At 36.3% G+C, this 15,792-nt stretch overlaps 1 protein-coding gene across 1 annotated transcript in view; it reads left to right on the top strand.

Annotated features, from left to right (window-relative positions):
- GAS2 (growth arrest specific 2) overlaps positions 1–12,899 on the top strand; it is a gene marked incomplete at both ends in the record, with an annotated part of 78,683 nt that extends 65,784 nt beyond the window's left edge. The window contains one exon of the mRNA XM_084287235.1: positions 12,681–12,899. Coding sequence (XP_084143361.1) covers positions 12,681–12,899 — 219 coding nt within the window. The remainder of the gene's footprint in view (positions 1–12,680) is intronic.
- Positions 12,900–15,792: the final 2,893 nt, after the last annotated feature.

The raw sequence follows: 15,792 nt of genomic DNA, 5'->3' as shown, positions 1-15,792 counted from the left end.
TTACTATCTGTAGAAGACTGGGTTTCTGACCATGAATCTTGTCTTGTCCACTGAGGAAAGCAGTAGTTTGGGAAAAATAGCCCACGATCACTTCCATGACAAATATTACGAAGGTCACAGCTACAGGAAAGTTATTGCTGGGTGTGCTGTATCGATATCTCTGAGGATAGGGATGCCCATTGAAGGAATCATATCAAACATTTTACCTCCAGCTTATGCATTAATCTTGCATAAAGTACAGCAAAGCAGCTGTTTGAAGCAATGTGAAATGTTAAATGTTCCAAGCAGAGTTAGAGTACTGTAAAGGTTGCTGCAGTTGGATGTATGTGATAATTCAAATCAATCTTCTAGACTTGTAACGTCTCTGTGTCACTTATCATATACACGTCACTTGCATGGGCAGGCATTGAGAAGTCTGTAGAAGAAGCTTTTTAATTGTTATTATCAGCTTTCCGGAATTATTATATTTGGCTTTTTTGAGGCTGTTATTCAGAAATTAGGAGAGACAGAATGAATCTTGAGAAAATAGCTTGAAAACAGATGGCGCTTCAGGGTTCAAAAGAACATTTTCATGTACTTCTGCAATGCTATAACACGAGTGTGTTCACATGCTACCCACGCACATTTGCATGGTATAATCCTAGATTCACTGAATTCAGTGGCAAAATCTAAACTGATCATCACTGTGCATGAATGTGTATTCACACTGTGTAAATAACTTAATATGCTGAATGGAATGTAAATTTGGAGAATCTTAATAGTCGGGGTAAAATTAATTCCTTTTGTATTTACAGAGGTTTCTGTTTTAAAATTCATGCACTGCTTATGAGCCTAGCTCATATTTTTATTTCTTATTAGAAATTCATTCTGAGTACTATCTTGCTGCTCCAATATGTGATTACAGTGGTATTCCTTGAGGGGTAAGAACTTACTTAGATTGAGGAAGTGAACACAAATTGTCCCCTTAGCTATTTGTTTTCAAGAGACTTTGCAAGACTCAAAATGCTTAGCTATCTGCATCTACAGAACAGAAACATCAGCTATCTACAAGTAAGAGGAATCAAAAGTATTTTTGATTCAAAGGTAAGAGTAAAGACTTCTTTTTAATCAGTCACTCATAGATTTATTTTGGCAGTGTCATGCTTATGTTTTTTAAATGTTTTTCTGACAGTCTTCCACTCCCCCCTTGTTTGATCTTAGCGCATCTGGTTTTCCATGTCTCCATCCAGAGACAGCATTTGCCAGTTTGTACTTTTTTTTTTCACTTAATCTCATAAACTCTGCCTGATTTCTTTTTCCATATTTAATGTTTGCCATATCGTCTCTTCTCCTGAACGTTGCATAAAATAGCTGGAAGTAGCTAGATTTCTTTTAAACGTCCCACATTTCAGTTGATAGGAAATAGGTCTGCTTTGTGGTTGGCCCCCACATAAAAGTCTGGAGGGGAAGCAGTAAGAAACTGACATCATTGCCTTCATAATCAACCAGGTGCAGGGGCTTGGAAGTGCACAGTCCCTTCACCTCCAAATGCCATTCTGAACATGACTACCGCATCTAATTAATTCTCCACAACGTTATTCCTCCTTGTCCAAGAAAGAAAAGCTTCCACTTGTCAGAAATTCACTTGACTTTTAATGAATAAACAAGTGTGTTTACTTCTATCTGCATCTGAGTCATTTCTCACACACAAAGTGCTCGCCTACGCAGGATACTTTTTCAAACAGTAGCCAAGGTCTAGTGTTAATTAGATACCATAGGCATACTATTCCCAAATTCTATAAAATTGTGTCATACAGAAATAAAAAGTGAAGTTTGAGGGAAAGTTTAATCAAGAATGAGAATCCCAGATGTCCAAACCTGCATGTTACTTGTATCAGTACACATCCAAAAATGTATCTTGGTTTCAGTTAGTCAGGCATACTTGGAGTAATTCTGTTATACTTTGAAAACAGAAATATGCTTCATTAAGTGCAACGTTTGTTCTGTACACAATACTTTAATTTGACCTCCACCAGCGTCATCAAAATTTTCCTTTTTTTTTTTTTTTTTTTTTTTGGTAAAAATGTTTTATGCGACTTTGCCTTTTTCTTAACCTCCAGAGCTCATTGGAGGCCATGCAACTTTAGCTGTCTATGCCATGCAGGATTTCCATGGTTGTGGTTTCAACTTCTAAACCAATTCCTGGCCTTTTCAAGTATATGAAAATTGGCGAAACTCTTGTTCTGTTACAATCTAGAGCTTTGCAAATAAGGCTGGCTCCCTGTGTGTATGTTCAATCCAGAGCTGAACCAGTGGGACAAGCAACTTGCTTCATTAGTTTCCAGCCACATGCAGTAGTGTTTTGTGCCATTATACCAAGCGTATCGGCTTAACTCCTTGCCAAGAATAAATAGAAGGGGAAAGCTGCATTTCCACAATGTGAAAGAGGAAAAATTCCAATTTTCTCACTCGATTATTTCTTTTGCAGAAGCTGAGATGCCATTTCATGGATTCCAAGTATCTTTTGTAATATAATGGCTGGGGAAATGCTACTCTATCAAGACTGGACCTCTTCAATAATCAACTGTTTGTTCCTCAATGCCTCAGGCCTAATGAGGTCTTTCTGTTCATTTCACAATGCAAGTGGACCCTTCTTCTTCCCTATCTCATTCCGATAAAATTCCCTGTCCCTCTGACACCACCTTCCTTATATGTCTGTGTGTGTGCCTCAGGTTCTGATGCCAGGTATCATGTGGAATTCCCTTGATCTTGCTCCATAGTTTCAGTCTCTGATTTCTTTTCAAATCATGACATTAACTAAAAATCATCTTTTTGCTAGATCCCGTAATTATTGGTACAGTACTGTCAGTCACATTTCTAGTTTGTCCTCCGAGTCATTAAATTGTTGATCTATAACTTCAATAATTAATTGTAGTTACCCCTAAGTCTCCCTTTCTGTCTTTTAATATTCTATATCTAACATCAGTACAGTGCTTCATTGTGCTGCTTGATTCTTGGATTCTTGCTCATCATTAGATGCCTCTTAAAAATAACCTTTGTTTCCCCTGGCTCTTGCATATTACTGTCTGTAGTGTTACACTGGGTGTTTCTAGGTTGAGTGTTTGTTATTGGCTCAGTCATCCTTATGTCCTGGGCTTCAATGCTTCCTGTCCTCCTGTGCTGTCATGAGGCTGTCATTTGCCATTCTCTGCTTCAAGTGGAGGTCACAGTCCTAGCTGTTCCCCTCAGACTGTATGAAGCTTTAGTCATGTAGCATCATAGTAATTCTGTCTTCTTAGACACCCTACATATTTGTGCTCAAATACATGTTTCCTGGATTGTTTAAAGCCTTTATACAGTGTACGCTTTCAGCAGATGCATATTGTAAAACCAGTTTATAACTAAGAAGCTACTTCAGTGTTTCCACACATGTACCTCCACTAGGGAAAAGCTCTAGAAACAGGCAGTGTATTAAATCTTTCCCTTTGGTATTGGATTTCTATCCCTACTACACTCCAGCTTGCTGAGCTGTGACTACATGTAAATGATTGTTTTCATTTCATATTGCTGTGGTGCTTGGTGAGGAGGATTTGCCTTCTGAATAAACCAAAACAAAGGAGCAACATTTAGCTCTGTGTGAGGGCAAAAGTCAAGGAATTGAGATACTGGTTAACACTGTCCCCAGATTTTTAAAGGGTTATACATATTTCATTTACCTTCCCCTTAAGCAGATAGGATAAAGAATTTACAGTCATGTACAAATTATATGTTACTTAAGCAGTGTTAGAATGTTTTAACTTTCTTGAGCAGGTGACCAGATAATATATGTTAGACCTACAAGTTATGTTAATATGCAAAGACTTTGTATTTGAGCTACTGCAGTCTGATATGAGTTGAATCACTAGACACTTACTTCTGTTGTAGCAATCTGTCATAGCGGGATGCAGATGTGTTCAGTTCCCATCTGAATCATCAGCCCTGTGCTGAAAATGTGACATCTTATAACAGTGTTTCATAAGTCCCATAAAGAAACGGTTTTGACTGATAAGTTAGTTTAACAGCGTGTATAAATATTGGAAAAATCAATTGAAAAGTGGTGAGGTGGAAATCTCAAGTGAGGTCCACAAATCCTCTAGCAGGAACTTGCAAATGAAATTAAAAAGGTTTTGAAAAGGAACTGAGCCCCTTGAGGAAAAGGTGTTCTTGTTTTAGTTCACATGTAGTTGTGCTTCATTTGCTTATTTTTTAAAAATTTTTATTTTATTTATTTAGTTATTTATTTTTATGGAAAGGAGGTGTTTTTTGGCAGATGGAAGCGTTAGCCAAATGGACAGGTGATAAATGGACAATAATGTCAGTCTAGAAAAAAGAGAAATCACCACAAAAGCAAAATGACTGTCTGATCAATTAAGTAAGGACAAGTTAGGTGAAAGCGGTTCAGTTTGTATTTTAAAAGAGGAGAAATCTCTGCAATGTGATTTAGTGAAGTAAGAAAGTTGATGCTATTATGCATCGCTTCATACAAATATCTGTGAGATGAAAAGGAGAATGAGAGGGCTCCTTTTTAAGGGAGTGGATTTAATTAGCAAAAGACATAGTGCATACAGTTTTAAAGCCCTTATCCTTAGGGCTTTTCAGAAAAGAAAAAAATCACTCATATTAGCAAAAGGTTAAGGCTTAGATTTCAGAAGAACACAACCCAAAAGACATTTTGAGAAGTTGGCTAAATTCCCATTGTGTTCAGTAGGAACTGGATCAGTCACTTAATGAAAATGTTGTGTAACTGGTCTTATTCGGTTTTATTAGACTTCACTATGTTTCCCTTGAGACCTTTTGGTGCATGTGTTAGTTAATCTGGTAGGAGACCAAGAGTTTACTTAGGTATCTCACATGGATCATTTTAATATCAGTGCTTAAGTATTTCGAAGCTTGCAAGCATTATGCTTTAAGTATTGTTCGTGAGCCTTCTGGCTTTGTGGCATGTTTCAAACATCTTTTCTTTTTCTACTCGCAGATTGGCATTTTCAGGTAGAGGTGGAACAATCTTAAGAATTCAACTTCTGTGATCCCAGAAAACTCTGTGAGCAAGGGAGGATACATAAAGAAGATAGTTAAATAATTTAATACCCCCCTTTTCTACACAATGTTGAAAAAATCTGATAGAGCTCTGCCTTCCAAAACTTTTTCAGTCAGACTGACAAAGGCCAAATTGGCAGGATCATTTTGAGGAGTGAGCATAAATCATTGTTCAGGCTAGCCAAGCTCTGATCTTTTCTCTAAGCACCAAAAATAAAACAAGTGATTTACAATTAGACATTGGCTCTTAGCATTGACACCATCAGCCATTTTACGAAACCTGTGAAGAGCTACATGTTTCAGGTCAGTTCTGGAAAAGCGAAGTGTAAGTAAGAAAATCTCCACATACTGCTCACCCAGATTCATTGCATTCTGTGACAGATTTTCATCTTATTAATTCCTGGTTCAATCCTTCCTAAAAATAATAATGAATGGCTAATTTTTTTCAATGACAAATGGAAAAAGATGCAAAGCTGTACTAATTTTGAGAAGGAATAGACAAGGCTATATCTGTTATTGAGCCAGCTTTCAAAATGTGAACAGTCAATCTTCTTTATTTTTTTTGTACATTTAAATATTTCCTTTTCTACTTTATTGTAGAATCTGTTAATAGATTTAAGCATAAATAAAAAGTGTAAAATAATAATAATTCTTTCAAGCTACAATGCTGTCTGTGACAGAGGACATTAATAATTAACACTATCATCTCATTCTTATTGCTGAAGAATAAATAACATGCTACTAATATGAACCTGGTATGTATATCTGTAGCAGTTTGGAGTTAAATATGGTAAATGGTACCAAAATATGTCACTGTGACCCAAATTCTTATTTGTTATGCGATACTGGACAATCAGCATATATAGTAAAAAATAGTGCTTGTCTTAAAAATGTTCCTGAATATCTCACTAACACTGAACCGCTAGCATTCCTTCTTCTGTCTTCAGCACTCTGATATAAAAACAGTTCTTGGCTAGGAGAATGTATGGAAATTAGTACTCAGCTTAGTTTTGGAGAAAGATTCACTTAGTAGATTATAACTTCTAAAGAGGTAAGGATAAGCTTAAAATCACTGTCTTGACTTTGGGTGACCTCCTGAATTAAGGTCCTGTCTTCAGAGAGAAAAGCCTGTAGTCTTCTCTGATAAATTTTGGTTGAGTGATGTTAGAGCCAAATTTTGAGAAGAAGAAAAGCAGATGCTTATGCATTTTCTGTTTTATACTACTGAAACATTTTCTGAAACATTTTCTGTTTAATGCTACTCACCTTTAGGTTGACTTTTGGATGTTTGCACATGTGAATGATTATTTAGATGCCTTCTGTATACAAACTTTGCTTGATCTTTTGATCTGAAACAAACTTTGTACAAATGACTCAGTGAATTACATGAGGCTTCTGATCTTTCATTGTAAGGCCTGGTCTATATGTACTGTAATGAAATGGTTAGAAGGCTTCATTTGCGCGAGCCTCTATGGCTGCCTCACCTGGAAAATCTATCAGGCTTCAGTGTATCAGCAGCCACTGAAAATCATTCCAGCTGGAACTACACTGATACAATTTTTGTATCACCTATTTAAGTCAATGCTTCTTTCATTCCCTGCCCCTGTATGTCAGTCAATAGCCATGGAGAAGTGTGGGTGTTGCTGAACTGGTTGGGAACTTTATTAGGTTCTACATGAAAACTGAGCTCTTTGCTCAGTGAGAAGTATCACTTGATGTAAAACAATAAATGATAGTCTGCCCCAAACTGGAGACTAAAGGATTTTGAAGAATGCCTCAATGGTGGTTTATTTTCCACCAGGAGAAAAAAAAAAAAAAAAGAAAAGAAAAAAAAAAAAAAAAAAAGGAATGTTTGCATTTGATTTGTGTAGAGAATATAGACTTAAACCAGTGAGGCTTCTAACTCATTTGTAAAGTATCGTTCCACCGTGGTCTTTGTGTATACAACATAGCATAGGAAATCGCTTCACTTAACAGAGTGAATACCCGTCAATGTGTTTGATATCGCCCACGACGTAACATGAAAATACAATTCTTTATAATTCAGAAGGAATGGTAATTTTAAAATTCAACTCCAGCACAGTTAGAAATATTGAGACAAGCAATTACCGTGAGCACTTGACAACTTTTTTTCAAGCTGAGCTTTTTTATAATGCTTTTTCCATCTAAGTGAGATTGATGTAGTGTGATTTACTACACATAAGTCCCTGAAAATGAGAGGGAAATGTTAATCCAGCGAGCTGCCTATTTTCCATGTCATTAGTGTGGTTTCTGCAGAGAGGGGAAGCGCGAGCTCCCTTATTGGGACTTTAGAACTATGACACAAAAACTCAGAGGAGGTCCCTAAACAAATCCATATGTAATGACGGGAGCAATAGAAGTTGCATTATTTGAAACTTTTAAAAGTAGCAAACATAATCCAAACCAGTTTTGTATAATTCTATATTAAGAGGTGGTTAGACAAAACATGACCTAATGAGGGATGACAAAATAAAACAGAGAGTTCTGTTTTTCAGGTGGGGAAACATCTTTTTTCTTTATATAATCAGATCATAGTATAATTCAGGTTGGAAGGGACTAATCTACTTTTGTCTGCCAAAATGCACATTAATATACTCTAAGAAGATTACTTCAGTGTGGATGAATAATTAATATCTGGAATTGGCTACATAATTTGCACTTTTCCAGATTTGCAGAGTTGAGGTTCAATTTGAATTCCTCAGATGTGCACTTAGGCACACAAATGAGTTCTTAAACATTTAAAATCAGCCTTATATTTTGTCAGACTCCTGCTTTTCTCTGAGAAGACATTAACACCCACAAATTCAATGACAAAAGGAGAATGAGAGCCAAGAAAAAAAATAGTTGCAGGGGAGCTGTTTTCCTTCCGTATACCCTTGGGAATTGCGCCCATGATCCCTCTTGTCCATAAGGGTGAACTCTATGTATGCAGAGCAGTAATACCTCATATAAAATGTGTGTTGGAGTGGCTGGGAACTTTTAAAAATAGCAATGTATCTAAATCTAACCTGACTGGTGCTTAAATCTGATGGTATTGCAGAATTTTGCTATAAATTTTATGATGAACTCTAGAGATGAAGTTTCATAATCTCTGCTAACAAGGTAATTTTCAAGTCTGTAATTACGTGGCTTGCAGCAATTTATCAGGAGACTGTTACATATTCTCGATGGCATTTTCAGGTCACTGAATCCTCAGGGAAGTAGCAAAACTCCACAGAGCAACAATTACCTGCATATTTCTGAAAATTCACTTCCTCGTTTGAATGTATCTAGTAGACTTGGTGCAAATACTTATGTGACTGCATTTCCTGTACTGGCATGTACTGGAAACTAATACGCTGTCAGAGTGATAACATTAATGATCATGGAAATATGATGTTACTAAACATCACCATGAAGTACTGCTAATCCACGGGCCACAGGGCAGCTCTTTTTCTTTTGTCCATTGCCCTTGTACTGGCTTGCATCAGAACTTTTCAAAAACTCAATGGAAGAAGTATGAATCTAAACCCAACATGCTGCTTGCTTGCCCCATCCCTAAATCTAAATCTGCATTTTGGGGCAGACAGCGACAGGCCACTCTCAGCATGACATGCACATCTGTGTAGTTTCCCCCCCTTTCTTTTTTTATCAAAGCTGTTTTCAATTTTTAGACCTTTCTCTGACCGCTGGCCAGTGCCCACTCAGCTCTCCTCAATGTCATCTTCTCGGTCAGCCCCCAGTCATCACCTGTTTGAACACAGTATTAGCATTACTTTGTTCAAATGTTGGCATAGACTTCTCTGTACGTGTCAGTGACCGTCAGAGATGCTGAACTGATATTGTCACAGTTTCTTTTGGAGAGTCCATGAAAGCATACAGCTGGATAGGCTCCTCTGTATGTTGCCAGTATTTCTTGGAGTCTTTCTCTGGGCCCTACCAGGCTGAGCTTCATGTGAAGTGACAGATGTGATAATTTTCAGTGGCAAGCTTCAAGAGGATGTAGGTTAACAGCCAAGCCTGTCATGAAAAATGCTTAGTGACTAATACTGAGACTTGAGAAAGCCATTTTTTGGCATAGACAGAAGGGTAGATCAGCAATGTAAATGGTACAGACAAGTTGCAGAGCAAAACGATTCCTAAAGAGCTTCAGCTGCATTTCCAGAAGAAAAAAAAAAAAAGTTAAAGTGGTTAAAGTGCCATGACCGAGTGCACGATACGGGTGCGCTGGTGCTGCTGTGACTGCTGCTGTGACTTAGCACTGGCCTCGAAGCCTGCCAAGTGATGGCAGGGAGGTGTTCCAGCTTGCTGCTGGTACTGTGCTGACAAAACAGTGTGTGTAAATCTTACCAACGCTAGGATCTCTCTCTCTCTCTCTCTCTCTCTCTCTTTCTCTCTCTTTTTTTTCTATTTTTTTTTTCTTTTTTTTGTGGCCTGCAATATCTCTAGGGCCACTGTGAAAATATATTAATGTAGAAGCCCATTTAATTATGTGGTTCTGAACACCTGTCAAAAAAAGGTCTGCTAAATGCTAAGATACAAGAAACAAGAGTCTTATCTTCTGATGACAATAAATCTAAATGGCTTGTATTCAGGAAAATTTAATTGAAATACATTCAGCTCTTATCTTTCCCAATCTCATTAACTTCATACTTTCAGAGTGCAAAATTTTCTCTGTGCAGCCTCTGGTGTGATGTGCTGCGTTATTTTGCCAAACACCTTTGGATTTTATAGTCAATATACTCTCAGTATGTAGCCTACATCATTTCAGAAGTTGGCCTAAAATCACGCTGACTGACTCCAGACTGTGATTTGCTTTAGGTTGCTGAGTTTGGCTTCCAGAGCCCAGCCCCAGTGCCATTAAAGTCAGTAGGATTCTTTCCGTTGGCTTTTGCAGGATTTGGATGAGATCCATCGTGTGTAATTCCTCCCCCTGCTTCCCTTCCCCTCCCTGAAATATCCTTAAAAAAAAAGTTGTAATATAATCTGAAGAATAACATTTTTGGGCCAGATTTTCAGTTCCTATAAAACCAAATAGATTTTTTTCAAGTCAGTAGAGCTATGCTTATTTACATGAGCTTAATATCTTCACGTACAGCCTAATATCTCTCCAATAGTCCACAAAGTTCCCTCAATTCCTTTATGTGAAAATCAAAACAGTTTAAACCATGTTTCACTTTGATGTCCAAGTCCTATGTAGTGACAGCATACTTTGAACTTCTCTCAATTGTTTTTCCTGTTATCCCTTTGGTATGCCTTAATGCATACCAAAACAATCTATAATTTCTTCTGCAAAGGTATTGTCTGGTAATTTGGTCATTTGGAAGGGTTTTCTCAGCTTTAATTGGCTGGATAGCAGCATCAAAATACATTAATGTTATGAATTTATTGGCCTTGATAACTGACTAATTAAATTTATTACTGTGGTATCCAGCTTTTTTCTCAGAGTTCTCATGGAAAAGCTGGATTGGGGGGATTATAGAATCTCAACCAAAAGTTTCATCTTCAGCTGAAGGGTGTTGCAGTGGAAATGGCTTTTTCAGTTAGAAATTAGAGCAATTATTTATAGATGCAGGAGAAATCCTTTATTCTTCTGTGGGGAGTCCAGAGCAATTTTGAAGCTAGCAGATTTATTCTGGATTTGTGCTGATGTTCCTGAAATCAAAATATGGCCATAGGAATAAAATTGTGCTTTTGTGGCACAGCACAGCATAAACAATGACCATATTTAGGATGCAGGAAAACCCTGTCTCTATAGAGAGCAAGCAATGAATTTTATAATATAAAAATAATATATTCAAAACGGAGGAGAAAGACAGAAGATGTATATTTAACCTGAGCATCAGGAAATAGCATACCACATAGGTTTTATTTGTCTGTGCAGCAGTCCCTAAGGGGAATTGAACCAAATATATTTTTTTACTAACTTTCCATTCCTAACTCTTAATCAGAAGTCCAGATACTAACTTCTTTTGGAACGTGAAGCCCCCTCTGACAATATGTGGAAGCTGAAATTCAGCAACACTTAACTCATTCCCACAGCAGCATCACATGTCGTGGTGGACTGATGTAGAGTTTAAAATGCTTTTACTTTACAAGTTCTGGGTACATTTCTCAAAATTATTTTTTTAAAGCATTCAAACAGGAGAAAGCAGCTAAATAGAAGTATGTATATTATTGTCGTAAGGCACTGTCACTGTTTGAACTTCAATTTTCAATTTGATGTAAAAACCATTTGCTTCTTTCATGATACATTGTCCAGACTGAAAATGTGATTTAAATTTCATGCCACTGAAGGCTTTTTATTTATTTATTTATTTTATTGGGCATTTTTATTTATTTATGTATTTATTTATTTGCTTTGCTGTCTGTACTCTGTGTAGTGATTGTGCACCACTGGGCTAGGTTACAAAAGGTCTGTATGCCACATAACTCTCAGAAGTGCAAATATTGTAAGCCCTCAAGGCAGTTATGCATGTATAGGACAATGTAGAGCTGTCTGAGGACAGTGGCCTGGAGGTGGAACTTTCACAAGGCAAATTTTTAATTTCTTGTGCTATGGCTAAATTATGTTTTGCAATTCATAAGATGCATTTAATCGAAGCATGTTTCAGTGCATGAATTATGACTTGACTAGGTGCATAGACATTACTTTTGTAATTGGTGAAAAGCCTTATTTGAGTTTAGGCAGAAAATAAGTGTGGACCTTGAGGTCCACACTCTACAACAGAGATAGGCACCTAACTGGACAGTTGGATACCTCTGTCTTAATCTAAAATTTCTTTGTAGGTCAAGCACTAGTGTTGCTGGAATAAAGACAGCAAGCATAAGCACTACTGAGATCTTCTCCTAGGATGAGCGTAGGGACTTTTCTTGTATATTCTTTTACAACTCAGCATAAATTGAGATATCTCAAAACAGCTACAGATATAGCAGTTGTGATGTCCCTCCTTATAGCATTTTATTTACAATATATGTCAGCAATACTGAAAAACAAAAAACAAAACAAAAAAACAAGCAAACAAACAAACAGTACTTCACTTCTTCATTTTCTTAAATAACTTTTTTTTTTTGATATTTTAGGAGATAAAGATCTTTTTTCTTTTTTTTTTTTTTTTTTTTTCCCCTCACTACTTCATTTATATAGTTCCTTCTCATGTAAACAAAAAACAGTCTCAAAACATGTATGATGGTATCAAAACATGTATGATGGTATCTATGTATTTAAAAAAAAATAATCCATGTGCCCTACCATGTTTACACTAACTACGTGAAGAACAGGATCACTCAGTGGCATCAGACTCGGAAAAGAAGTAGTAATGTTTACAGACAGTATGAAAATTTTTAGTTTTAAATACTATTTTATTTTATTAAAGTTTTAAATAAACTATTTTTATATTTTATATAAAGTTTTATTTAAATTTTTTTTTAAAAAATATTCATAGTTACTGAGTTCAAATAAAAAACATTCTACAGTTTTGTTTCTTTCCCTTTTATTTTAAAGCAAAATACTAATATGTCTGTGACTTTTAATTAAATAAGCAGAGCTTTTTCCAGCAGGAAGAATGAAAACCCAGTGAATGGTTCACCTTGAAGATTTTTTGTTCCTTTATATGTAATTTCAGATGCTGCACAACAAACACGTGATGGTCCGTGTTGGAGGAGGATGGGAGACTTTTGCAGGTTACTTACTGAAGCATGACCCGTGCCGAATGCTGCAGATCTCTCGAGTGGATGGGAAAACTTCTCCAATCCAGAGCAAGTCTCCAACCCTCAGGGACATGAATCCAGACAATTATCTGGTTGTTTCTGCCCATTACAAAACCAAGAAGGAGATTAAGTGAAATAAGCTTCTCATGTGATTGGGACTCTATATATGTAGGTCCAAATTATTTTCTCAAGTGTAGCAAATTTAGTTTATGCTTTAAAAGGACTTCAGAAACTTTCAGACTGGAAATGGCAACCCATTTTGAAGATCTTTGAATTGTAGAAATATTTATTTCTAGTACTGTATCTTTTATAGCAAATTACCCTTGCTAGGCTAATTACTACAATCAGATAAGAAATAGACATATATTTTTAGCCAAATTATTACTCTTTAATACGTGAATGTATACTTAGAGTTACATAAAGGAGTGGATCCTGTTAAAGGAAGAAAATACATAATACAATATATTTGTATGAAAATCTTATGACATTGAATCCTTGACTGTTAGACTAGTTGAAATATATATATGCAGGTGGAAAATTAGTATTTGTGGAAATTATTTGGTAATGCCTCTTGAAATGAAATCAGAATTGACTATTTTTATGGGTTGCAAGATTTTTTTAAGCAATAGAATATAGAGACTTGTTGCATGCCAAACAACTTCCCAAAGTGATTACTTAAAAAAAAAAAAACACAAAAACAACATAAAATAGCTCAAGAAGAAAGACCCACAACCCTTCTACTCTTTAAAACAAAAGGCAATACCAAGTGCTAGATCCGCACTTAGATCCTTCCTCTTTCTGACAGAGTTGCCCAATATAGAAGCAGAAGGAAGGTTGCCCCTTCCCCTGTCAGACAACAGAGACGGCCAGCTGTACTAGCAGGGTGATGTTTTGCAAGCCATGAAGGGAAGTAGTAAAAGATGCATGGCCCTTCTATCCAAGGAGGAGCTTCACAACAGACTAGTCCCACTTCCATCACAAAACATTATCCTCTGCTTGAGCGTGAGCTTTTCCTTCCCCTTATTTTTCATTCTGTTGGTCATGCCAAATATAAAATATTCATTACCCTGTCAGTAGAGTGATTCACATTCTTGTAAATCATTCACACACCTCTAAAATAGCTAAAGACGTATTGGGGCTTAGTTCATAATTTTGGCTACTTTTCTTTGTTTATATTTGGTAATTTATGTGCCTTATAACTTCCTAGAAAAATCATTTTATAGGATTATTTCACTGACTGTATAAATTCGAGCAGAACTCAGTTGTTTCATTACAAATGAAATAAACTTTTTTAAAAATACTCATATGTTTTCAAAGTCTTGTTTGGTATTTGTAAGCTGTATTCCTGCACTTTGGTGCCACTGAGGAGATGCCTACAATGTAGAACTGCTTACTAACCTAATAGTAAGGTAAACAGCAAATGGTGGTGCAAACATTTACTTACGACAGATAGCACAGAAAATACTTGGATTATGTTTAATTTTCCTCCTTTGCAGGGAAAGAACAGAATTGAAAGTGTTCCTGAAGTGTTTTTTTTTTTTTTTAAAGTATCAATTGCTATTTTTCTGTACTTTTTAGTTTTAATAAATACCCGTATGATCTGCTCCTGTGGTCTTAAAAATTAAAGGCAAGATTTCTACTGGCCACAGCAAGACAGGCTCAAGACCTTGTTCCCTCACGCTCAATGCCTTACTAAAACCACCACATTTTATCACGTATCAGTAGAACTATCCTACCTTACTACCTATAAATACCTGCTAAATACTAGCAATTACACAGTTGCTTGGCATACAGTGTTGAAAGATATTTATATGTTAATAGATTAAGAACAGACATTTACAATTTTATATATATGTTATACTTAGATTAATTTTAACATTAAACATCAACAAATAATCCCAGTAAATCCAAACCAAGATTTTAAATTTAATAAATAAATAAGTAATAAACTAGGGTATGCATTTATACTCCAGCATCCTAAAATCACATTGAAATACTACTTGACTTAAAACTTCAGCCTATTTGATGGTATAATAGGAGCCCTTTAAAGGATTTTTTTTTTTTTGACGTACTGCCTGCTACCACCTAACTGGAGTAAAACGTTTTCAGGTGGGGCTTCTGTCATTTGATGCACCTGGGATGGGTAAGGAGCAAGGAGAAGGAAGTTAAAGCAGGAGAATCAATAAAAAAAATCCTGCAGTAATTTAACTTCTTTTGGAAAGAGGGGCTGGAGATATCATATTTGGAAGGTAAGTGTAGTTTTTTAGTTAAGTGGTGTCTTGTTATTGTACTAAGCTCTGAAGCAATGTTGGATATTTATTTATTTATTTTTGGGGGGAGTTAGGAGTCTGAAATTCATGTTACAAAGCTAAAGCTGAGCATTCACATCTTGCTGAAGGAGTTAGAGTGCTTCTTGTTGTTTGTTAGTATGGGAACAGAACAGGCTGTTTGAAAAACATTGTCTGTGGGGGGGAAACGAAGTTGGTCATCAGTTATTCTGGATGATACTTAAAATCTCTATGGCATGGTGTGTGGCTAGTAAGGTATCTTGCATAAATTCCGAGGAGGCTGAACTGAATATCAGAGTACCAGTGGATGCTCTGGCCTTCAGTGTATCAGATCTGCAAACATTGTTTTGTATCCTAAGCAAGGTCTGTTGAGACTCTGAAATAGTTCCTTGTTACAACAGTGAATAATGAAAAGATGAAACATTGACGCATCAATGGAGGCTGACAGTGAGGAAGAGGACCATGTAGTGACTTTAGCTCAACTTGTCATTGTGTAACTCTGCAGTGTGAGTGTCAGGGAGGCTTACAAAGCTGAGCTACTCTGAACTGCACCAGAGCCTCTTCTTGAAGTGTGAGTTGGGTCATGTAGAAGCCAACACAGAACCACTTTTTAGCTGTGAATAAATAAATAATGCTGGTAAAACTCAAGATGGTAATTGGTATAAGATGGCTTTTAAAAACTATTATCATATAACGTTAAATAAACATCATAATTCTGGAAACAATTCAGAAATAATTT

Source organism: Netta rufina (genome assembly GCF_964035555.1).
Source record: "Netta rufina genome assembly, chromosome: 5".
In the NCBI taxonomy this organism is placed as follows: Eukaryota; Metazoa; Chordata; class Aves; order Anseriformes; family Anatidae; genus Netta; species Netta rufina.
This window is presented reverse-complemented; position numbering and strand designations above follow the sequence as displayed.